Raw genomic sequence first — 24098 nt, forward strand, 5'->3', positions numbered from 1 at the left:
TCCCTACTTCTCCCTACCTACAGCTTCATCTGGAGCTAGAGGGTCCCTATGTGCATGCGAATGGAAATACATGTGTACACATCCAACCTTGTCTACTTCGCCTTCACACCTGTGCAAAAGACTGCCCCCCTGGCCACTCTTCTGGCTTAATGGTCCCGGCCACTGGTGGTGTGGCCTGCACTCTGGAGGACAGACCATGGAGAGAGACAGCTGTGTGGAACCAGACTGTGAACTAATGAAAGCAAGGAATCCCAGAGCCCTGTCCTGCTCTATAGAGGGAGGAACATTGGGTGCCAGGCTCTGGGTAAGCACAGCCCCTTGACCCCGTGGACTCTTTGACCTGTGGGATCTGAGGGCCCAGGCAGAAGAAGGCCACACGAAGCTCTCTAAAGCAGCAGCCCACGGCAGGGCCCTCAGCTCCAAAACTAAGGGCAGTACTCTGCCTCTTGCACGACAAGGAAGGGGACAGTCTCCACGCCACTGACCACCTGCAGGAGAAGGCTGTTCTGAGTACTCACTGACAGAAGGTTTGGATTTGAATTAACCTTAATAATATTGATACTCTATACACTAGTTTCTCAAAAACTGTATAAGGCTTTTAAGACCTCCTCAACAAAAATCAGCAGAAGATCAAGAATGAATATTATATATGCAGCCATAAAAACAAAAACAAAAACAAAAACAACCTCTGAAATCTTGCCATTTGCAATGATGTGGATGGAACTAGAGGGTATCATGCTAAGCAAAATAAGTCAATCAGAGAAAGACAGTTATCATAAGATCTCACTGATAATGAGGAATTTGAGAAACAAGACAGAGGATCATAGTGGAAGAGAGGAAAAAATGAAAAACGAAACCAGAGAGGGATACAAACCATAAGAGACTCTTAATCCCAGGAAACAGACTGAGGGTTGCTGGAGGGGAGGGGGATGGGAGGGATCAGGTGGCTCGGGTGGTGGACATTGGGGAGGGTATGTGCTAAGGTGAGAGTTGTGAATTGTGTAAGACTGATGAATCACAGACCTGTACCCCTGAAACAAATAATACATTATATGTTAATTTTTTAAAAAAAAGAATAAATGTTATACATTCCATTAGAAAGGTAATGTAGTACCTCAGAGGAAAAGTACCTCTGAGTAAGAGGTACTGTTTGAAAGGACCACGATTCCACTTCCCCAATGCTCGAGACTCTGGATACTGTACTTACCAAGGACTCCCTTGAAAAAAATGTCTGCAATGACCATTTTCAGTAGCTTAGAAAACCAAAAGCATTAATCACGCAAAGAGGTCATAACTAGGGCTTGCTCCCAAAGGAGAGCTGTCCACAGGACAACCACAGCCCTAACAAGAAAAATCAGAAAGGGAGATTAAGGTTCATTGGTTCATGTGAAGACCAAATACCAAAAACTACAGTTCTGTATTTCACTATCATGGGGGGCAGGGGATGATTGCTGGACTCATGAGAATAATAGGCTTCAAAGCACTTTATCGCCTACCATTGGAGGAAGCTGATCACCTGAGAAAACACAAGAAAGGCCACTCACCCACTGAGAGGACTGCCTCTGACCGTGTACTGCCATGTTCATTGGTAGCTTCGCAGGTGTATTTCCCGGCGTGCTCCTGGGTGACAGCCTGAATGTACAGGGAGCTTGCGCCAGCCCGGGACATGATGAAGTAGACCGGCTCCAGGTCAAAGCCCCCAGGTCGTACGTGTGATTTCCGGGATTTGGATCTAAGCACTTGAGATGGATGGCTGGTTATCAACCCATGCCTGTCGTACCAACGCATGACAGGGACTGGCATTCCAGTGGCGTTGCAGGACAAAGTCACAAAGTCTCCATCTACCACCTGCGCACTGGCTGGTGATGTAATTATAACTGGCTTGAGTCCACCGCCTGTTAAAAAAGTAATTCACACACACACACAAAGTAAGAACACCATTGTATCTACAATGCAAAAAAACATCAATTCATCTTACTGTATAAATGTTCTCAACGTTGTGCCCAAGTAGCAGTCTTCAATGCATCCTTATACATGTGTTTCTTCAACAGTGTTTTTTTAACTGAATGTTAAATCAACATTAACATTATACTCAACATATAACATTAGTTGCAGGTGCACAGCATCATGATTCAACACAGATACATGCTTTGTGAAATGATCACCACAGTAAATCGAGTTAACAATTCTCTAAGCAGTGTTTTACATGCAGAACAGTAGGGAGAACATAGTCATTCACAGAGATAACAGTTTCTGCAAAGTCACGTGCAAAGAGTGATACAGTAATGATAATAATAATTAAAACAAAGATAACTCGCTTCTTTTTAGTTCCCTTCTCAAATTTAGCAAGTAAAACTGCCCATAAAAAGTAGAATTCTTTGGGCGCCTGGGTGGCTCAAGTTAAGCATCTGCCTCCAGTTCAGGTCAGAATCCCAGGGTGCTAGGATCGAGCCCCGCATTGGGCTCCCTGCTCACTGGGTTGCCTGCTTCTCCCTCTTTCTCTGCCGCTTCCCCCAATTGTGCTTTTCTCTCTCAAATAAAAACATTTTTTAAAAAAGTAGAATTCTTCATTCTAGGCTCCTAGACATCTCCTACTTGGACTTCCTGTCTTCTAGGAAAAAAAGAATGTATATAAAGGAATCTGTTGCAAGCTTTCCACCATGTAACCCATACACATCTGACCACTCTAAGTACAGAACAGGCAAAGCCAAAACCTCAGGCTTTAAATATGAAAACAGTGTGAAGGAGCATAAAACAGAATAATACTCCTTCACAAAAACGTAGTTAACTCCTGGGTCGGGGGAGAAAAATCCTGGGAGAGAAACCAGTTCTGTGTAAAAGTTGATGAACGTATTTCTTACCAAATACATGAACAACACTTTTTTCCCAAACGATGGTGACACCAACTCTTTCCTTGTGGTCCTAGGTAGGTATCATTCTCTGGAGATTTTTTTTTTTAAGATTGATTTATTTATTCGAGAGAGAGAGAGAGAGCAAGAGGGAGAAGCAGAGGGAGAGGGAAAGAGAAACTCAAGCAGACTCCGGGCTGAACACAGAGCCTGATGTGGGGCTCGATCTCATGTCCCATGAGATGACAACCTGAGCTGAAACCAAGAGTCGGGTGCTTAACCGACAGTGCCACCCAGGCACCCCTGGAGCTATTTTTAAGTGCACCTACAATGGAATATTAATTACAAATGGCATTTTCTCCAGCGCAGCCTTTTCTTCTTCCAGCCCTACTTCCTACATTTGACAAAACCATCACTTGGTATAAATACATTTCTGAATTTTTTTAAAAGATTTTATTATTTATTTGACAGAGAGACAGAGATCACAAGTAGGCAGAACAGCAGGCAGAGAGAGAGAGGGAAGCAGACTCCCTGCTGAGAAGAGAGCCTGATGTGGGGCTCGATCCCAGATCATGACCTGAGCCAAAGGCAGAGCCTTAATCCACTGAGCCACCCAAGCGCCCCACATTTCTGAATTGTTTGCCAATCTAGTCAGTGTAACAGCTTGCCTCACTGGGCATAACCTGCCTCTCCCTGAGTACTAATGAAGTTGAACATCTCTTCACCTGTGTCACTGATATTTTCCCTCCCTTGTGAAATGACTTTTGTACATATTTTTTATCTCTTTTGTCATGGTTCAGAGTTCTTCAGAAATTCCGGATACTGTTCTTTTATTAGTTCTACATGTTACTAGTAGCTTCTCACAGTGTATTGCCTTTCTTTCCATTTTTAGTGGTATCCTTTAATAACAAAGATGTTCTAATTTCAATGGAGTTGCATCAATCTTTTTTAAAAAATTAGCTCAAAGTGTCTTAAGTTTTGAAACCCAATCAGATAGACACTCTCCTGTATTTTCTTCAAAAATTCTGCCATCTCAGGGTGCCAGCGTGGCTCAGTCGATTAAACATCCGACTCTTGATTTTGGCTCAGGTCATGACCTCAGCGTTGTGAGATCAAACCCCGCATCAGGGCCCCCGTGCTCAAGAGGGAGTCTGCTTGGGATTCTGTCTCTCACTCTTTTGCTGCCCCTCTCCCAATCCCACTTACACTCTCTACATAAATAAATAAATTTATTTTCTTTTTTTGTCATCATTCCTTTCATAGATGGGACTTTAATTCATGACGAATTTGTCTTTGTATACATTATGACTTAGGTATTTAATTTTTCCTCATTTTGACAACCAGTTATCCCACATCAAAACTTGAAATGGATAGCCTCCTCTTCATCAACAGCAATGTGACCTAAGTCAAGTCCTTGCGTGCAAAATGTCTCTTCGGTGGTCTCTGTCTCATTCTAAGAGTCTATCTGTTCCTGCACCAGTACGATATATTTTAATTGCCACAGATTTTTGTGTACTATTATCTGTAAAAACAAGTCCCCCATGTTCTTTTTCTTCTTCTTTTCCTATGTCTTAGCTATTCTTGGGCCTTTGCTCATCCATATAAATTTCAGAATCAGTTTGTCAAGATTCTCAAAATATTCTGATAGGATTTTAACTGAAATTGCACGAATCTACAGCAGAGGTTTTGAAATGACCTGACAGCTGTCTAATACTGAATTTGGGTTATCCACCAACTGGTCTACCTTTCTAAGTTACCTGGGCCTTTTTAATGTTGCTAATACTGAAAGATCACTTTTAAATTATATTTTCTGTTTGTTGCTGCTTATAATGATTAATAATATGTGTCAACTTGATTGGGCTAAGGGATGTCCAGATAACTAGGCGTGTCTGCAATGGTGCTTCTGGAAGAGATGAGCATTAGAGCTAGTGAACAGAGTACAGCAGATGGCACGGCCCATCATGGGTGGGCACCATCCAGTCTGCTGAGTGTCCCGTAGAATAAAAATGCAGAGGAAAGGTGAATTCTTTCCCTGCTAAAGTTGATCCATCTTCTCCTGCCCTCGGACACCGAACATCAGCCCTTCTGTTTCTCCAGCCTTCGGACTTCGGTCAGGACTCACACCATCAGCTCCTCCGCCTCCCCACAAACACATCACACTACTGGCTTTCCTCCTTCTCCATTTCCATAACCATGTGAGCCAATTCCTATAATAAATCACCTCTTTTTTATAACTTATATATTCTAATGGTTTTGTTTTCTGGAGAAACCTAATACACTGGCATATAGAAAGACACTGATTCTTGCTTGTTGGTCTCCCACCAGCCACCCTGCTAAATGCTTTTATTATTTCTAATAATTTGCCAGCAAATTGAGAATTCTCGATGTTGGCAATCACGGCAATTATAAATTAATAATGATTTGGTTAATTTCTTTCTTATCCTTATATAGTTTATTTTTCTTGTCCTTCCGTGGTTAGAATCTCCAGTATGATGATAAACACAAGAGATTTTAAAGAGAATGTTTCCAGTATTTCACCACTAAAAGTGATGTTTCTGGTAAGTTTCTGTTAGATACTTTTTATCAAATTAAGAAAATTCCCTTCTATTTCTATTCTTCTAAGAGTGTGTAACAGGGATACTGAAGTATGTCAAATTTTTCCACCTCTATTGATATAATCATATTATTTTCCTTTTTTATTCAAAAAAAAGGATGAGTGACACTTTAAATTTTCTGACAGATTCCTGGGATAACTCCTTAAGCAAGACAGATTTCCTTTTCTTATATGTGGATGGCTTGCTAATATTTTAGATAGGATTTTTGCATCTGTATTCATAAATGAGACTGACCTTTGATCTTCCTTTCTTATGCCATTCCTTTGTGATTTTTAGAATCAAAATCATACTGACTGGAGAGTTCCCATTTTCTACTTTTCTCTGGAAGGGTTTGTGTAATATTTGGAATGGCCTGTTACTTAAAAGCTTAGTAGAACTCTCCACAAAACCTGCTGGCCTGGTGTTGTCTCTGTGGGAAGATTTTAAACTCCTAATCAGTTTCCTCCGGATAGTACAGAACTATTCAGCCTTTTTAATTCCTTTTAAGTCACAGCCTTACTAAGCTGTATTTTTCCTAAGAATTTGTCCATTTTTGCCTATATTTGTAAGTTATTGGCACAAAGTTCAGCACATTCTTACTTTTAGTCTCTACAAGACTTTTACTTTTTGTCCCTGTTATTATTTATTCATATTTTGCCAAAGATTTATCCATTAGATTTTTCAAAGAACCAACTTTTTCTTTATGGATCTTTTCTCCTTTATCTTCATTTTCTGTTCAACTAATTTCTGCTCCTATCTTTATTATCTCTTTTCCTCTGCTTTAAATCTCTTCTGTTATTTCACTTAAGCTCACTAATTTTCAGTCCTACCAGTTTTCTTATGAAAAAAACTTTTCTTTATAAGCATTCAAGGGCGCACATTTCCTTCCAAGTTCTATTTTTGCTATATCCTACATGATTCGATCTGTGGCATTTTCATCACCAAAGTATATTAAATTTCCATTATAGCTTTTTTTTAACTCCACTATTGAGGAGTATGATTTTACATTTCCAAATACATGCCAATTAAAAACTATTTATTATTAACTTCTAAAATAATTGCACGAAGGTCAGAGAATTGGCCTGCATGACACTGACTGTTTAACACTGGAAACAGTTATAACTCATAGACAAAAGACTGATTTCCTAATATATAAAGATCTACCAGTCCACAAGAAAGAAGACCAACAATCTAATTTTTAAAATGGACAAAAGACAATGAAAAGTCAATATATGGGAAAGCAAATTCAAATGACTCATACCCGTGAAAAGAAGCCCAATTCACCATAATAGAAGAAACATAGATCCAAAGGTACTTTTTTTAACCTAGCAGATTGGCAAAGATTTAAAAAACAAATAACACTCTGCCTTGGTGAGGATAGGAGGAGACAGGCAGTTACACGTTGCTGGTCGGTAAGAGTATAAAGACCAGTAATATATTTTTTTTTAAAGATTTTATTTATTTATTTGACAGAGAGAGAAATCACAAGTAGGCAGAACAGTAGGCAAAGAGAGAGGAGGAAGCAGGCTCCCGCTGAGCAGAGAGCCCAATGCGGGGCTCAATCCCAGGACCCCGAGATCATGACCTGAGCAGAAGGCAGAGGCTTAATCCCCTGAGCCACCCAGGTATCCCAACCAGAAACAATTTTGCAGAGCAACTCAGTGATATCTACCCACATTACCAACATATACCTGCTTTTATTCAGCAAGTGCATTTCTAGGAACTTACTGTACAGATATTCACAACTATGTAAAATAATCTATGCAGAGGGACAATCGTTGTATAACTCCTTAAAATGGCAAAAGATTAGAAACAGCCATCAATATGGTACTAGCCAAATCATTACAACTATATCATGATATACTAAAAAGCAGCAATGTTAATACAGGAAGATATCCAAGATATGTTAAGTGAAAAATTCAAGGTGAAGAATACACCAATGTTTAGGGGAAAAAACAAAGAGATGTTATTAAAATGCACACAGACATGTTATGTGTGAGTGATCCTAAAGGCACATACAAGAATATTCAAGAAACTGATAAAACGGGGCGCCTGAGTGCCTCCGTGGGTTAAAGCCTCTGCCTTCGGCTCAGGTCATGATCCCAGGGTTCTAGGATTAAGCCTGGCATGGGGCTCTCTGCTCAGCGGGGAGCCTGACTCTCTGCGTACTTGTGATCTCTGTCAAATAAATAAATAAAATATTTTTTAAAAAAAAGAAAGAAAGAAACTGATAAAACTAGTTAGTTCTAAAAGCAATATGGTTGGCTGGGGAATAGGAATGAGAGATTTTTACCATATGCCTTTTAAACTAGGTAGTAATTGTTTAAAAAAAAACACTGAAAAAAATTTTTTCCAATGAGGTTGGTCAAATAATATTGCTTCATCATGGAACTAGAAAGGAACGTGGGAAATAGGCATTAGTTTTGTTATGATAATAGGATTATACCTTTTTAGTAAAAATGTTATATTTTCAACCAAAACGAAAGCTTATCTGTAAAAGTAAAACTCCCTATGATTGCGTGCGGGGACCCAAAGCCTACCTTTTTCAATCTCAAGTCTCCCAGTAGACTGTATGAATCCAATCCCATTATCTGCTACACACTGATACAGCCCCGAATCTTCCAGGGTCACACCGCTGATTCTCAGTCCATTTCCCGCAGTGAGATGTCGTGGGGAAGGACGAACAGGCTGCGCGTTATGGAACCAAGTGCGGTTGGGAGTTGGGTTCCCGTGAACCTCACAAGTGAATTGTACTGTGGCGCCCAGAGAGACGGTCTGATCCTGTAATCCTTTTGAAATTGACGCATTTTCTGAAAATCAAACAAATAAATTAAACTCGAGCCCCTAAGAGGTACCTTCTGAAATTACCACACGAGACACAGAAAATCTTTCCTCTACCAGTAACTAGTTGAAACCAGATTGCCTTGTTCACTCACATTCTCCCATCCGCTGTGGTCATCAAGAAAAAATTAGAAATGTATCTGAACTTTCTTCTAATAGGATAAACCATATGTTACTAATATGTCATTGTCTCTTTTTCTAGATCTCTCAACCCACTTAATTCACACACACCCCTTGGGCTTCTCTGAGCCTTTGTTTCAGGTGATTTGTTTAAAATAAATAGTTTCCCTGGATTTCACACTAAACAAAAGCCAAAACAGAAGAATGCTTATTTGCAAGTTAAATTCTTTCCAGGGTCATTTCTGCCTTGTTTTATTTTTTTTTTTTCTTAAAGATTTTATTTATTTATTTGACAGAGAGAGAGAGATCACAAGTAGGCAGAGAGGCAGGCAGAGAGAGAGGAGGAAGCAGGCTCCCTGCTGAGCAGAGAGCCCGATGGGGGACTCGATCGCTGGACCCTGAGATCATGACCTGAGCTGAAGGCAGAGGCTTTAACCCACTGAGCCACCCAGGCGCCCCCTGCCTTAAGTTTAGACAGATACTTTAAAATCCATCAAGTCACTTACACCTAGAAAAAGCAAATTATTTACCAACATTTGTAACATCTGTCCAAGTTATTTGATTATGCATATTAATCTAGACCTGATTTTCACTGCACTTTAAAGCTCACCCGCCATACCCTTCCTTATTTCCTGTGTTACTAGGTCAGGCCACTGTTGCAAAGAAACGCATGTAGAAGTTTATGAAAACTATCTTTACTATGAAACCACTTACTACCTACTATTTCTGGCTTGTATGAAAATCTGTTTTGATGACAGAAAACATGTTCTGCTGCTAGACATGAGGTAGGTAGCTGGAAGAAAGGAAAGGAGAAGCTTTGAGATACAGTGTATATATAGAAATGTGGGCGGAAATAATGCAAATTTTATGAGCCAGATACAGTAAAAGCATCCCAAAAGGGAAAATAAAATCAAATAGTTTTTTTTATGTTTTTTTTAATTTATCCACTTGACAGAAAGCGAGCACAAGCAAGGGGAGGGGCAGAGGGAGAGGGGGAAGCAGGCTCCCCGCTGAGCAAGGGCCTGATGTGGGACTCGATCCTAGCACCCTGGGATCACAACCTGAGCCGAAAGGGATGCTTAATCGACTGAGCCACCCAGGCGCTCTGAAATAGATTCATTTTTGAGATGACATCTCTCAGTCAGTACTCTTAGTTACTACTGCCAGGTACTGCACACTGATATAGTCCAGACCCTTCCATCCCCCTGAATTCCCATCTCTGTCCTCCATGTCATGAAGAAGGAAGAACAAAGTCTGGATGACATAAGCAGGTTGGGGGTGAGGTTGTCATGAGCATCCCAGGTGAAATGTTTTATGCCACCAAGAAATACTGTGAAACTCTGCCAAATTCAGCAGGCCTTTAAAAAAATGAAGCTTGTTCTGACTACTGGTATAGGTGTTTCCAACTAGTCTCTGTTTCATTGATAGATCTTCCATTCAAGGGCACCTGTGTGGCTCAGTTGGTTAAGTGACAGCCTTCAGCTCAGGTCATGATCCCGGAGCCCCGGGATCCAGTCCCGAACTGGGCTCCCAGCTCCACAGGGAGTCTGCTTCTCCTTCTGATCTTCTTCCCTCTCCTGCTCTCTCTCACTTTCTCTCTCTCTCTCTCTTAAATAAATAAATAAATAAAATCTTAAAAAAAAAAAAAAAAAGATCTTCCATTCAAGGATCAGTTAAGCCAGGAAATCAGCCTGACTTGAAATCCAGTTTAATAAGGAACACTCACCTAGTACATTAACCATGTAAGTCACACGTTGTATGTCTCCAGACTTGTTTCCCACTATACAAGAATAGTTTCCAGAGTCCGCTGGGTCAATGCTGTCTGTGGCAAGATGAGAATACAACCTTCTCCAATTGCTTCCTGGCACAGCATCCTGACCATCCTTTAGCCAGTGCACTTGAGAAGCTGGGACCCCACGCACCACACACTCCAGCGTGACAGGGCTATGAGAAAGGACAGCTAATGCCTGTGACAGGGTGGGGTGCAGAATGTGAAAATCCTCTGAAGAAGGGCCTGGAAAAAGAACACAAAAGATTTTTTATTATTAAATATTCACGTCCAAACTCTTCCTTAGCAGATGTGTGAGAGCCTTCCCAACTTCCCATTTATTCTTCTTTACGCTACAAGGTCCAACTTGTAGCTAATTCATTTTTAGTTGAGAATTAAAATTAAAACACCTGGTGACACTTTAGAGCTATTTCTGAATTAGCGGTTGAGAAAATGCTAAATTTCTGACAAGACCAGAAACCAGTACTTTGTTTTGCTTTGACTATTAGTTCTATCCCAGTTCAGCTACCATAACCTGCAAGAGAAAAACACGTATTTTTTCATAATTCACAGTTAGCCACCAATTTGATTACCATGGATATAAAGTTACATTTTCTCTGTAATTTCTTTTTACTTGAGTGAAGGGTCAAGTTCTCCATATGCTTTCCACTCCGTCAATCTTGACCAAAATTCTCTTCTAAAATCCATTATCTTTTAAAAACATGTTCAAGGGTGCCTGGGTGGCTCAGTAGGTTAAGCCTCTGCCTTTGGCTCAGAACATGATCCCAGGGTCCTGGGATCAAGCCCAGCATCAGGCTCTCTACTCAGCAGGAAGCCTGCTTCCTCCTCCTCTCTCTGCCTGCCTCTCTGCCTACTTATGATATCTCTCTCTCTGTCAAATAAATTAATAAAATCTTTAAAAATAAATAAATAAAAACATGTTCAATACCATTCCATAATGCATTTATGTATTTAATGTTTTATAAGACTCTCTTACGATAAGCAAAGAAGATGAACTCTGATTTCCCAATGTTTTATAAGGAAGGCCTCTGAGGTAACTTCTTCCTAGTTACCATTATTCTCTCAAATACTTACGACTCACAAGAAGCTTTCGGCCAATGGGTTCAACTTTTAATTCATTTGTGACAGGATTAAAAGCTGCACATTTATATGATCCCTTGTCTTCTAAAGATACATTCAAAATCTGAAGATTTCCCGACGGAAGGATTAAGTAATTCTCTGAGAAGAGAAGGGAATGCAGTTAAGCCTCTAGAAGATACCAATCACAACAACTGAAGGTTGATAGTTGTGCTTTAAATTCAGACGTAAGAAGAGCAGCAAGTAAGCAGTCAGGAAAAATGCATTAAATGAAAGAAAGGGAAAGTCAAGGCCGGGGGGGAAAAAGTCAACAGTACTAGAGGAAAAAAAATTAAACCCAGCAGAAACATCTGACAACAGATCATTTGTTGAGAACGCTGAAAGCACAGGCGTCTTTAGAAAAAGAGACAATGACCAAGGCTACCACCTTGAGCAGACCTCCACCTACAGCACTGATCCCCAGTGTCCATTAATGCCTATTCTTTCATTTTTTCTCAACAAATCCTGCCAGCGAGGGCCCAGTCACAGGTGCCACAGCAATCAAGAAGGCAGACAAAAGCTTAACACTCATGCAGCCAACATTCCAGGGCGCGCTTGTGCTCGGGTGCCGGGCGGGGTGGGGGGGGATGGGTGTGGCAGACAAAGGGGTAAATAAGACACAAGCAAACAAAACTACATATAACACAATGCTGTGGGAAGAAAAAAGAAGCAGCCAAGTAAAGGGGACAGAGAGCAACAGAGCATAATATTTTATATGGGGGCCATGACAGAGGTCTTCTCAGTAGAAGAAATATGTGAGTAGAGACCTGAATGAATGAGGCTGTAAATACTTATACACTGTAGCCACTTGTGCTTGTCTCCACTTCGGAGACCAGAGACAATCAATATAGCTTATGCATTATTTTTTTGTATGCACAGTCCCTAGCACACAGAGCTCAACAGCAGGCGAATGACATTTTATTCTATGGGTGCTCTATGGGCGCCACTGGGTTATTTTGTAGAAGGTCTCACCTGTGGAATGTTTCAGCCACTTTCCCCGGATTTTATAGCGCACCTCGGCCTTGGGATTACTATCTGGTACCTTGCAGCCAATGAAACCAGTACTCTTTTCTTCTGCTGTAATAACATGCTTTGTTGCTGAACTGAAGTCACCGAGAACTAAAAGAAATAAGTAAATAAGTAGAAAAATAAATAAATACGAACTTGAACTCTCTTCCCCAGAGAAATTTAAAAAACCAGGAACCACAACTGCCAACGTGGCTATTAGTGGCAGCCGATCTCCCTTTACAGAATGGTGTGATTTTTTTTATCTCAGAAAGTAGCTGGGGTAGGGCTAGAGCTAAGTCATGGCAACTTTTTCCAGAGGTCAGTGCTTCTAGAAGACTACAAGAAAAGCAAACGGCTCTTAAAACATCAGGGAGAGGGGCACCTGGATGGCTCCATGAGTTAAGCATCTGCCTTCAGCTCAGGTCACGATCCCAGGATCCTGGGATCAGGCCCGTATCCAGTTCCCTGGACAGCAGGGAGTCTGCTTCTTCCCTCTCCCTCTGCCTGATGCTCTGCCTACTTGTGTGCACGTACACTCTCTCTGTCAAATAAATAAATCTATTTAAAAATTAATTAATTAATTTTAAAAGGTAAGGGAGAACTATAAAGTATAGTCCTCCCTGTTCTGTTGAAATAAACCCTTTTCAAATCCAGTCCCTCATCAAAACTCACGTTCCCTATGCATCTTTATTCTGTGGGTAGTTACGCTGCAATCAAACGTTTCACAGGAACGAACCTAGGACATTGAAAAACCAAGCAGTGTATCATTTCTCTCTCGATCCCTCTCACTACTTAAAGTTCGCTACAGATGGAGCCACTTTATTATCTCCAAGGCTGAAAGCATTCGGCCGCCTGCCACTAGGAATTCGGCCTTCCAGTGTGTGTCTTGGAGCGGTCCATGGGTCACAGCTCTACAAAAACATTTACTCTTCTCGGTTATGACAAACTCACGACTCCTGGGGAATCCAGATTTGTTCTGTAAATAGGGGTGTCCTTACAAAGACATTTTCCATTACTGGAAACTATCACCATTTGAAAGGCAGATGGCTCAGACCTACTAAGAAAACCACCACATTCCAGATTTTCCATAAGTTCAATACTCAACATTCCTTTTGCTACGGTCAATTTTTTTTTCCTGCTTCTTTAGCCTGGTTTCAATTACATAAATTAAAATCACTCGGTAATCAAGACAAATAAGACCATTAGATAGGAAAGATAAAGGACTACAGGAAACAACTGAGTATCAAAGGAGACAACAGCTTTTTTGTTGCTGTTGCTATTAAGGGCTTTTAAATATTCACAAAGGAATTCAGAATTCGCGTTATAAAACTGTGTTCCTAACAAAGGAGAAGTTATTTCCATGCCCGTTATGGATGAAGACATGAGGTTAGGCTCACAGAGGTTCAAGGACATTTCCCCCAAGTTAAACACACAGCAAGAGTCAAGGCTGGGATGAGAACTCCAATGCGTTTACTCCACAGCCCACGCTCGGAATTCCCTCTATAAACAATGCACATGCTAACGGTAATTCTAGGAAAAAGCATAGATATCAGAGACAAAATTCAACTCACCAGCAGTGGACACTGTCGCAGGGCTGCTGACAACGGCACCGATGCTATTGTTGGCGACGCACTGGTAGGAACCCGAAAGGGAGGGATTAAGAGACACGATAGTCAAAGTCCCCTGATGAATCTTAATCTGTTCCATGTTTCTATCCAGTCTTTTTCCATTATGCAACCATGAGATATGAGCAGTCACAGGTTTAGCAGAACAATGTAGTACTACGGGTCCACCAAGTTTCTGGACAGCGGACAGTGGCTCAGAAATAAAAGAAGGTGCCAACCCTATAAGGAAACATTCCCCATGTGCCAAGAGGCAGGGGGAGTGGGAGAGAAAGGAGGTAAGGGGAGAGAGAAAGAAGAGTGTATTGAATACATTTCATCTCAATCTATGTAATCACAGGCAAGCCCTTATTTCAAAATACCTGTTACTATTCTTAATGCTTGTAAAAGTTCTAGGAACATTTTTATACACCCGTTTTTGGAAGGAAAAAAGGGCAACATGTTAACCTAAGACTTAGTGATTAGGGTAGAAGAGGGGAGAAACCTTCTGATATAAATCAGACAACATACCAATTCTGTAAGGAGAAATGGCAAATGGCTCTTTTTATGAAGTGGTTTCTAGGGAATGCAAGTTAAGAATCTGAAAAATTGAAGCTAACTTGCAAAATTAAAAAGAATTCTCTCCTACATCAGCAAGGATTTGATTTTAAACTAAGTTATTCTATAAATAATGGCTACGGTCTTACTACTTCCCTTTAATATAAAACAATGTCCAGTCATGCTGAAATATAAAGTCTGTCCTTTTCGGGGGGTGTAAAGCTAAGTACAGTGTCAATTTTAAGTTTTATTCGGTGTTTGGAATAGTTTTATATGTGACATCATTTCCTCAGCAGCTTGGGGGAAAGGGTGCATTCTCGCGCCAACGTATCAAAAGAGATGTCCCCTGCCCACCCAAAAGGGTGGCGGGAACAAGAATACTGTTAATCTGGGGGGATAAACTACTTGAAAGAAAAAAAAATCAGTAAGTTGCTAACCCTACTTTCATAGGATATTTCACTAGAATTGAAGATTGAGGGACGTGCCTCTCTTGACTAAAACCTGAGGTGGTTTGTTGAACAAAAACAGAAATAAAAGCAGATCAGCTTTTTGGCTTATAAAAAGTCATACAGTATTTTTTTTTTTTTTCTGAAAGATTTTATTTATTTATTTGAGAGAGAGAGAGCATGAGAAGGGAGAGTGAGAGAGAGAGAAGCAGACTCCCTGCCGAGCAGGAAGCCCAATGCAGGACTTGATCGCAGGACTCCAGGATCATGACCTGAGCCGAAGGCAGTCGCTTAAACAACTGAGCCACCCAGGCACCCCGTCATACAGTATTCTCAACAGTGATAATAAATATTACTTACTGAATAAACATCGCTTGTATTTCTATATGACTTCTATAGGAATTTGTACATGAATCTAAAATAAGAATGCCTGAAGGCCGTGTGCTGGGCACGGGCTTATGTACACATTTAAGTATCTATGTTTTTAAGCTTTTCAATAACAGAAAGTGGAGAGAAACTCAGACAAGGTTATGTGAGAAGAACCAAGTTCTCTCCAAGCTGAGTCCTAAAACATGCTGATTCTAAAATTTCTTCAGTGGTGTGGAGTCAGCATTTTATTCTTGTTACAATTTCCAAATTCAGACATTCGCAACATATCCTCTTATTGAAAAGAACGTGATAGGACGATATTTGTTTTTAAGGCAACAAGAGGAATAAATTTTAAGGACAATAACAGGAAGGCCTGTCGAGGCCCAGAAGCACTACCAAGAGATCCTGAAATTGCTGAATGAATCCGTTTCTAAATCATTCAGCTGGGTCAAAGAAATCTTAGAAATGCCTTTGGAAACTATGATCGCCGGTGAGGATTTGAAGCTGAAGTTTGTTTCTTTATAGGATTAAGAAGAGGAATAGTTGGGAGTTTGGACAAGACCATTCTTGGGGATTAAAGGACACACGTATGGTGGCTGAGCACAGAGTCATGTAGAGAATGGCAGAATCGCCGTATCATACTCCTGAAATTAATACAGCACTGTATGTTACTGGAATTAAGGTTCAAAATTTAAAAAAAAAAAAAAAAAAAAAAACCCACGACCATTCTTCAGCTCTTACCTGAATTCACAGAAGGGCACAGAACCGTGAGAGTAACGAGGTACAGCAGTGTCTGTAAAGGCCAAGGATCTGGATGCATAGCGCCAGATTACAGAATCAGGCAGGACAGACTTCCGGGCGTTGGCTCACTGAAAGACGTACAGGAAAAAGAAAGGAGGAAAAGGTCATCTATACCCCCCAAACAGCTGAAATCTTGTATCTGAACAGTCCCAGTTGTGAGCATGATGGCTGCCATTTATATGGAAGGCTCTGTAGAGAATGTGGCAGATACAAGGCATTCGATGACCCGTATCTTCCCAATTCACACTAATCTCTAGACACTAAGCTAACGGGAGTTCTGCTCATCCTTCCAAGGCGCTAAGACAGTATCTCCTATTATACAGAATCCATTGCTTTACATGAATACTTGATTCAGCTGCCTGTATGCATTCATTAGTACTTGTACAAGCATCTAAAATTTACCACCCACCAAAATGCAACCCCCCTTTGCAGTCCTAAAACAGAAACAGTAAAAAAAAAAAACAAAAAACAAACCAAAAAAACCCAACAAAATAAAAACAATCATTTACATAGTGTTTCATATGTGCCAGACACCATTTCAGTGCTTTTTGTAGACCCACAGACCACTACGGTGAGACTAGACGGAACTGTGGCAGGAAGGGAAGAGGGAGACCAAGTAGGAGGTAATGTAGTCACTCAGGAGAGAGAGGAGCACATGGTGGTTCAGACCTGTGAGTCAGCTGCAGAGGTGGTAAGGAAAGTGGACTCAGAATATATTCTAAAGGTAGAACTGACAGAATTTGTTCAACACGTGGCTAGAGGGTAGAATTGAAAGATGTGTCAAGGATTTCAGCTGTTTTGGGTGTAACAGAATCCACAACAGCTCTGTTTACTGAAATGGGAAAGCCCAGAAGGGGGGAGATGGACTGAAGAGGTTAGTCAGCCGTTCTGTTTTGGGAAGGTAATTCTGAGATACCCACGAGGCATCGGAGTACTACTATCAAGTCGACAGGTGCATAATGGGGTCCAGAATTGTGTGAAGTCAGAGCTGGAAATAGAGATGTCAGAAATACAGACATCAGACCCATGAAAGCCCAGCACTAGATGAGCTCTAAGAAAAATATGATAGGAGAAGAGAGAACAGGCAGGAACCTTGGGATACTTCAATCTTTAGAGACCAAGCAGAGAAGGAAAAAGCCAGGGAGACCATGAAGAAGTAGCCAATGAAATAGGAAGAAATCCAGGAAAATGTTGTGTCCAGGGAGAAAAATGGGGAAAAAACCTATTTCTAGAAGGAAAGCATGAGCAACTATTGGAAACACTGCTGAGAAATACAGTAAGGCTTGAAGGCACCGTAACGCACAGGTGATCCTGACAAGAATGGTTTCAGTGGAAGAGGGACTAGCACCTGATGGTCGGTTCAGGACAGAATGGGAAGAGAGGAAATGAAGAAAGCACAGGAAATTCCTTCTAGGGCTTTGCTATAAAAGCAGAAAAATAGGGAGAATTGCTGGAGACACACAGCAGTCAAGAGAAGGCTCATTTTTGTGTTTCTTTAATGCAGAGATAACACATAGAGCTAAGGCTGAAAAAAAAAAAAAGGTTTCACAAAACCCAGCCCTGGTAAAGGATGTGGGTAGAAATCGCAATCTTCGGGGTGCCTGGGTGGCTCAGTGGGTTAAAGCCTCTGCCTTTGGCTCAGGTCATGATCCCAGGGTCCTGGGACAGGCTTTCTGCTCAGCGGGGAGCCTGCTTCCTCCTCTCTCTCTCTGCCTGCCTCTGCCTACTTGTGATCTCTGTCTCTCTCTCTCTGTGTCAAATAAATAAATAAAACCTTTTTAAAAAATCGCAATCATCTACTGCTGGTGGAAATATTGGTAAATCCTTTCTGGAGGGATTTACAATATCTATCAAAAATCATTCATTCGTGTGACAAATCCTTATGGAATATTTATTACTTGCCAGGTACTATTCTAGAAGCTAGCAAGAGAGCAATTTAAAAATATATAAATAGGAATAAGTGACACAGGCAAAAATGTATACCCCATCTACTCTAGTGGGAATGGACAATAAACATGACAAATAAAATTACTAGAATTAACAATGTCCGTGCCACCTTCCAAATATGATTCATTCCTCCTCTACATGGCTCTACGCCTTGGACACCTATCTACCCGTGGACTCATCACTCTGTTGTGAAATGTATCTGGTTACATAACTATTTCCTCCTTGAAGGCAAGAACGAGTCAGTATTTAACACTGTAAATTCTAATACCCAGCCAAAAACAGGCGCCAAAGAGACATTTTTCAAAATGAAAGGAATACCTCAATATAATGTAATTCCCAGAAGTACCTTAAAAAGTAGTATTTAATGAGACCTGTCATCTCACATGAATTCGGCATATTCTAGCTATATATTTTATTCCTTCATCCGTTCATTCACTCATATACATGATTTTTAAAATCAGCAAAAATATTAATAGTGCCTACTCTATGCCAGGCACCCTGCTAGGTTAGGGATCCAAAGAGTGGTTATTATGTCTGCAAATTCTCCCCCACATGCCTACTTGGCCAGGGCTAGCCACTGAATCTAGGACTATGGAATATTAATACAACAAAATGTAACGAGAAAGCTACATGAATGACCTTTTAGAAATGGGAATTCTATGTGCATATTCACGTATGCAAAGGTCAATTCTAACCTTTGATAAAATCAGGTAGAAATACACTTGTGGAGCATAACAAATAGCACGGACGACATGGGGAGATAGAGAGGAGAAGGGAGTTGGGGGAAATTGGAAGGGGAGGTGAACCATGAGAGACTATGGACTCTGAAAAACAATCTGAGGGTTTTAAAGGGGCAGGGGGTGGGAGGTCAGGGTACCAGGTGGTGGGTATTATAGAGGGCACGGATTGCATGGAGCACTGGGTGTGGTGCAAAAACAATGAATACTGTTATGCTGAAAATAAATTTAAAAATTTTTTAAAAAGAAAAAGAAAAAGAAATACAATGCATGGACCTTAAGTGTGGCTTCTAATTCAGCAAATAACGTCTCCTGAGATCTGTTTCCTTCTCTGCACCATGCGCTCCAAAATCTAGGAGTTGCCAATTCAAGTTCATCTGGATCACAGATCATCAGATCACGGACGCGTGTTAAGTTTTTTCTTGCTGACCTCTTGCAAAAAGTGGGAGAGGATATTCTGGTACCACTCACTGGTGGAAGAGGCCAGCTGTGTGAAAACCTTTTTTTTGGTTTATTTGAATTCTCACTTGGTTCAACGGCAAGGACTGACACATCACTGGTCAGCAGTCAAGGCAAAGTAAACATTCAAACAACTTGTTAACAGGAGCCGCAGTCCTGGGAGAAGGGGACAAGGAGGGGCGTTCCTTTTGCCAAATCTTTCCTCAACGATTTATTTATCAGAAAGCAGTGAAACAAACAGCAGAGTCAACTTTAACCCCAGCACATGATCTGCTGAGTTACGTTACAGCTGTCCTTTAAAACTTCACAGCTCATTACTGCTACCTAAACAATCCCACAGGATCATCTGGGATGAATTCTATCTTTCCATTGGGTTCCTTGCAACGTGCTGTCAGTTGATTTGGGGGGCTGGAAAGAACTTCCGACCGTATCGTAAGTATTTGGTGACTTCGTTGATACCCAAGGAAAGCTTGCTGCATTTGTTAGAGAACAGTGATAACGAGAATGAGGGCCTGGATTTCATTGCCAAAGGAGTCAGGTAGCTTGAAGTTACGTTCGACAGCCACCAACCATGACCTAGGTCTGATCTCACAAATAAACATTGCTGACCACAAGGAAAGTGGGGTGATAAATGAAGCAGAATATATCCATTAGCACTCCTGGAAAACTGTTTAATGCTATGTCACTTCCAAAAGTACTATCTTGGTCCCACCCCCCCCCCAAAAAAGGAAACTCTTAGTGTTAGTATTACTGTTACTATTGAACTAAGAAGTTACTGGAAAACAACAACTACATGTATATTTATATTTAATGTAAATATTTCCCTATTTCCCCTGCACTGCTTCAACAAATGGACAATTTTGTTTTGTTTTGTTTTTCAAGATTTTATTTATTTGACAGAGAGAGAGATCACAAGTAGGCAGAGAGGCAGGCAGAGAGTGAGGGTTCCGGAAGTAGGCTCCCTGCTGAGCAGAGAGCCCAATGTGGGGCTCAATCCCAGGACCCTGAAATCATGACTTGAGCCAAAGGCAGAGGCTTAACCCACTGAGCCACCCAGACGCCCCCAATTTTGTTTTTTTGGATCAAATTTACCACAACAGAACAAGGCTCCTACTGTCTTCTTACATGTCTTAACATGTATGGTGCTTTTCTTGCTTTTCTTTACCTACAGAAACCTACCCCAGCAAGGGAGATAGCAACCTTAATTTTCTCTGCATAGAAATTGCTACCCCGTCCTCCTCATACACTCTCTTCTGATCTGGAAACAGGGGGCAGCATAGGAAAGGTCCATGGAAGGATCACACCCACCCACTGCCCACACAGCGTTTCTGGCTTCCTACTCGCCAAAGGCTATTTGACCTCCGTTCTAGCATACACAACATCCAAATATTCTCATGCAACAATTAAAAACAGAATTGTGATTTAAATCATATCAGATGGAATAGGATTCTGAGTTAAATTATAATGTCATGTTTCAAACTTCAGTGTTTTTCTCATTTAAAAAATTTTAAAGCACCCAATGTAGTTAACAGGCAGATATTTTAAATAAAATATTCAAGTTTTCTTCACATATTCAACAATGAATAAATTACTTTTACAAGTAGAAAACTCTTAACAGAAATTTTCTATAAATATTCATTGACAAAAAAAAACCCACTACACTTTCAGCAATGTGTAGAACACAGAACAAAAACGAGTAAACGCAATTCTACCACCTAAAGATAACACACAAATATTTTGATGCATTTCCCTCTAATCCTTTCCATATATGTGTGTGTATATATATATATACATAACTGAGATTATAACATATATGCGATAGTTTTAAATCATGCTTTATTCATTTTTTATCTAATGATCATTTTTACTCATTATACAAACTATAAACTATAAAACTACAAACTATAACAGCCATAGATACTTTATTGGATAGATGTGCTTTAATTTTCTTAAGCACTCCCTTTTGGGTAATTAGGCTACATTTTTTTATATGGGTGTGTAGCCATTTATATTTGTCTCGCTATTACAGATAATGTTGTTATAAATATCTTTGTCCATAAATCTTTACTCTTCTACTTACATTTTTAGATTTTTTAAAGTGAAATTACTGAGTCAAGGAGCACAAACTTTTTAAAACATTTTATTTGCTTATTTTAGAGGGAGAGAGAGAGAGAGAAGCAGACTCCCCGCTAAGCATGGGGAACCCAATGTGAGGTTCGATCTGAGTCAAAATTCAAGAGTCGGATGCTTAACCAACTGAGTCACCCGGTCGCCCCAATAAAAATATTTTTAATACTCTTAACATATATACTGTCACGTGGTTCTCCCCCAAAATGGCAACAATGTAAACCCTACCCCCAATAGCCACCATTAGCATAGTGGGGGGAAGACTCCCAGTCACTAGAATATGGTTGACATCCTTACCCTGCGGTGAGCAAAGCATGGATGTCACACATGAATTTGAGCAATTAAAGTATTTGGTAAGACAAAGCAACATTTACTGTTTAATCCACTATGGACTTCTAAAAATAATCTTCTAAATTTAAATAAAATAACTACAACAAAGGAAGCCTGCCTGGGTGGCTCAGTCCGTTAAGCATCTGACTCTTGGTTTCGGCTCAGTTCATGATCTCAGAGTCCTGAGATCAACCCTATGTCAGGCTCCACACTCTGCACAGAGCCTGCTTAAGATTCTTCCTCCCTGCCCCTTCCCTCCTCCGCCCCACCACACACACATTCTGTAAAATAAATAAATCTTTTTTTAAATAAAGAACCACCCAAAAAAGTAAAAGGATTGGACACTGTGGACATTTATCAACCCTTGTTAGTTTCTAAGCTTTCAATTGCAAAAAAACACCACAGACACAAAAATCTCTGCTTTTTACCCAAAATTTATTGTAAAGTAGGATGCAGGGTCACTGTTGTTATACCGGGTGATTTTAATTTATAAAATTCATTTCTCTAAAAATAAATCTGTATGTGAAAACTGCTGACAGACACACTCTGGCAATATTTCCTGGCATTCAAAATAGTAAATTACCATTTATTTCAAAACATTATTCTCCCTTCCCTATTGCTTTTCTTATCCAGAAAGCATTTTTTTAAGGTTTTATTTATTTTAGAGAGAGACAGAGAGAGTGCACACAGGCAGAGGAGAGAGAGAGAAGCAGACTCTCTGCTGAGCAAGGAGCCAGATGTGGGGCTCCATCCCAGGACTCTGTGATAATGACTTGAACCAATGGCTGATGCTTAACCACGTGAGCCACTGAGCATTTAAAGCCATAAAGCATTTAAACACCTCTACTTCCCTAAACTACTAGGGGTAATAAAAATAACTCAAGGAACTGGATTTTAAATTGGGTTTGTTCTTGTCTTACTATTGGACTTCAGCAAAGATGTGATCAATTCCCTATGTGAAAATCGGAACTCTTGAGGCTTATCCACTCACTGGTCTCAGAAGAAATTAACAGGACCATGAGGAAGTTCTACCTGCTTCATATCTTCAGAGGAAGTTAATGGTCAACATGATTTTATTATTTTCACTGGAGCTGTGAGTGGCTGATTTAAGTGAGATGTTCCCAAGAAAGCACCTGATAGTACTATCTCTCCAGGGAAAAGTAGGGTACAAAAAGCCAAAACCAAAATAGAACAGCCTGGTGTAGTACCCCCATTAAACGTACACATCAGGGCACAATTCCTTCCTCCATGCTATAAAAATCACTGGAAGGCTCCCCACTTTTGTATGGGATGAGTCCTAGCCTGATGTTCCTAAAGATGACTGGTATATGCCCTGAGTTATCGGACCTCCTTGAAGCTCTCCTTCACCTCTACATAGAAAAAAATCTGTCTTATGTAACTCATTGTACTTCTATGCCAGCCCAGGCGTAGCAGCATTTCTATTGGCAAAAGCAAGCTAAAGGTATGCCTAGTCCTAGAATAAGAAAGGAAATACTTCCCTAACATTTACTTAACTTATTGTTCAGGTTGTGAACTTAATGCTTTTATAACCTCTTTTCAACATGCTGCCAGAATAATCCTTTGGGAAAAGTCTTTCCTGAATTTCTAGATTTGATTCCTTTGTTTTTGAAGCAATGCCTTTGCCTTCCTAAGGATGATCAAAGCCGTCCCTCTGAATTATCTCCCTCCCTAGACTCCTATATCAAACTTTCTTATAGTTTTCTTTCAGGTTTAGGGAATAACTGTGATTAATCTGTGAATAAAAACTCCGCTTGGGATCCATGCAGGTCTTCAAAACAGAAAATTCTTTAAGTTTCCCTTTTTAAAACCATCTTATTCTGCATGACACAGTAATTTCCTTCTTTAAAATCAAGACTGGCTTCTCTTTTCAAATAATCTATTCCAAAACATGCTATGTCTCCTGTTGATTTAAAAAATAAGTCTTCTGCAGTAACTAAACAAAAGAAGAAATAGAACATGTCTACCTAAAAAATTTTGAATAAACGCTCTCTAGATTAATTCAGCACCATTTCAATGAGGGAAGTCAAACATACGCTTACCTTTTTTTTTTTAAACTCATTGAGCTACCTTGACCTTAATCACATCAAATTATAAATCTCATAAAAGTTTTCTTCATTCTGAATATTTGGATAGTTTAGCTAGGAAGCTAAACTGTTTTCTGTGCAGGCTTTCAAAGAACCCTACTTTTCCTAGAAGATACACAGTCCATTAATTCCATACACAGGGCATCTACTTTGGGCAAGAATCTGTGGGATGGGGGTACAAAGATTAAGGAAGATGAGGTAGGCACACTTCCTGAACTAAAGGATACTGCAGTCTAATTGAGAAAAGAGAGCATGTACATAATTAGCTTTGGAATAAAGTATCATCAGCACAATAGCAGTG

General features: G+C 40.3%; 1 protein-coding gene across 14 annotated transcripts in view; it reads right to left on the reverse strand.

Annotated features, from left to right (window-relative positions):
- The window catches only part of CDON (cell adhesion associated, oncogene regulated), a 100079-nt gene that overhangs the window by 48182 nt on the left and 27799 nt on the right, over positions 1-24098 (reverse strand). For all 14 annotated transcript variants that reach the window (XR_009356565.1, XR_009356562.1, XR_009356564.1 and 11 more), the window contains 7 exons: positions 16033-16160; positions 13889-14161; positions 12282-12428; positions 11268-11411; positions 10131-10418; positions 7984-8253; positions 1545-1895 (listed from right to left, as the gene is read on the reverse strand). Coding sequence is in view for 9 of the 14 variants with exons in the window: in XM_059184249.1 (XP_059040232.1) it covers positions 1545-1895; positions 7984-8253; positions 10131-10418; positions 11268-11411; positions 12282-12428; positions 13889-14161; positions 16033-16111 (1552 nt within the window). In the remaining 5 variants the exon portion in view is untranslated. The remainder of the gene's footprint in view (positions 1-1544; positions 1896-7983; positions 8254-10130; positions 10419-11267; positions 11412-12281; positions 12429-13888; positions 14162-16032; positions 16161-24098) is intronic.

This window comes from Mustela lutreola, chromosome 1 (genome assembly GCF_030435805.1).
Source record: "Mustela lutreola isolate mMusLut2 chromosome 1, mMusLut2.pri, whole genome shotgun sequence".
Taxonomy (NCBI): Eukaryota; Metazoa; Chordata; class Mammalia; order Carnivora; family Mustelidae; genus Mustela; species Mustela lutreola.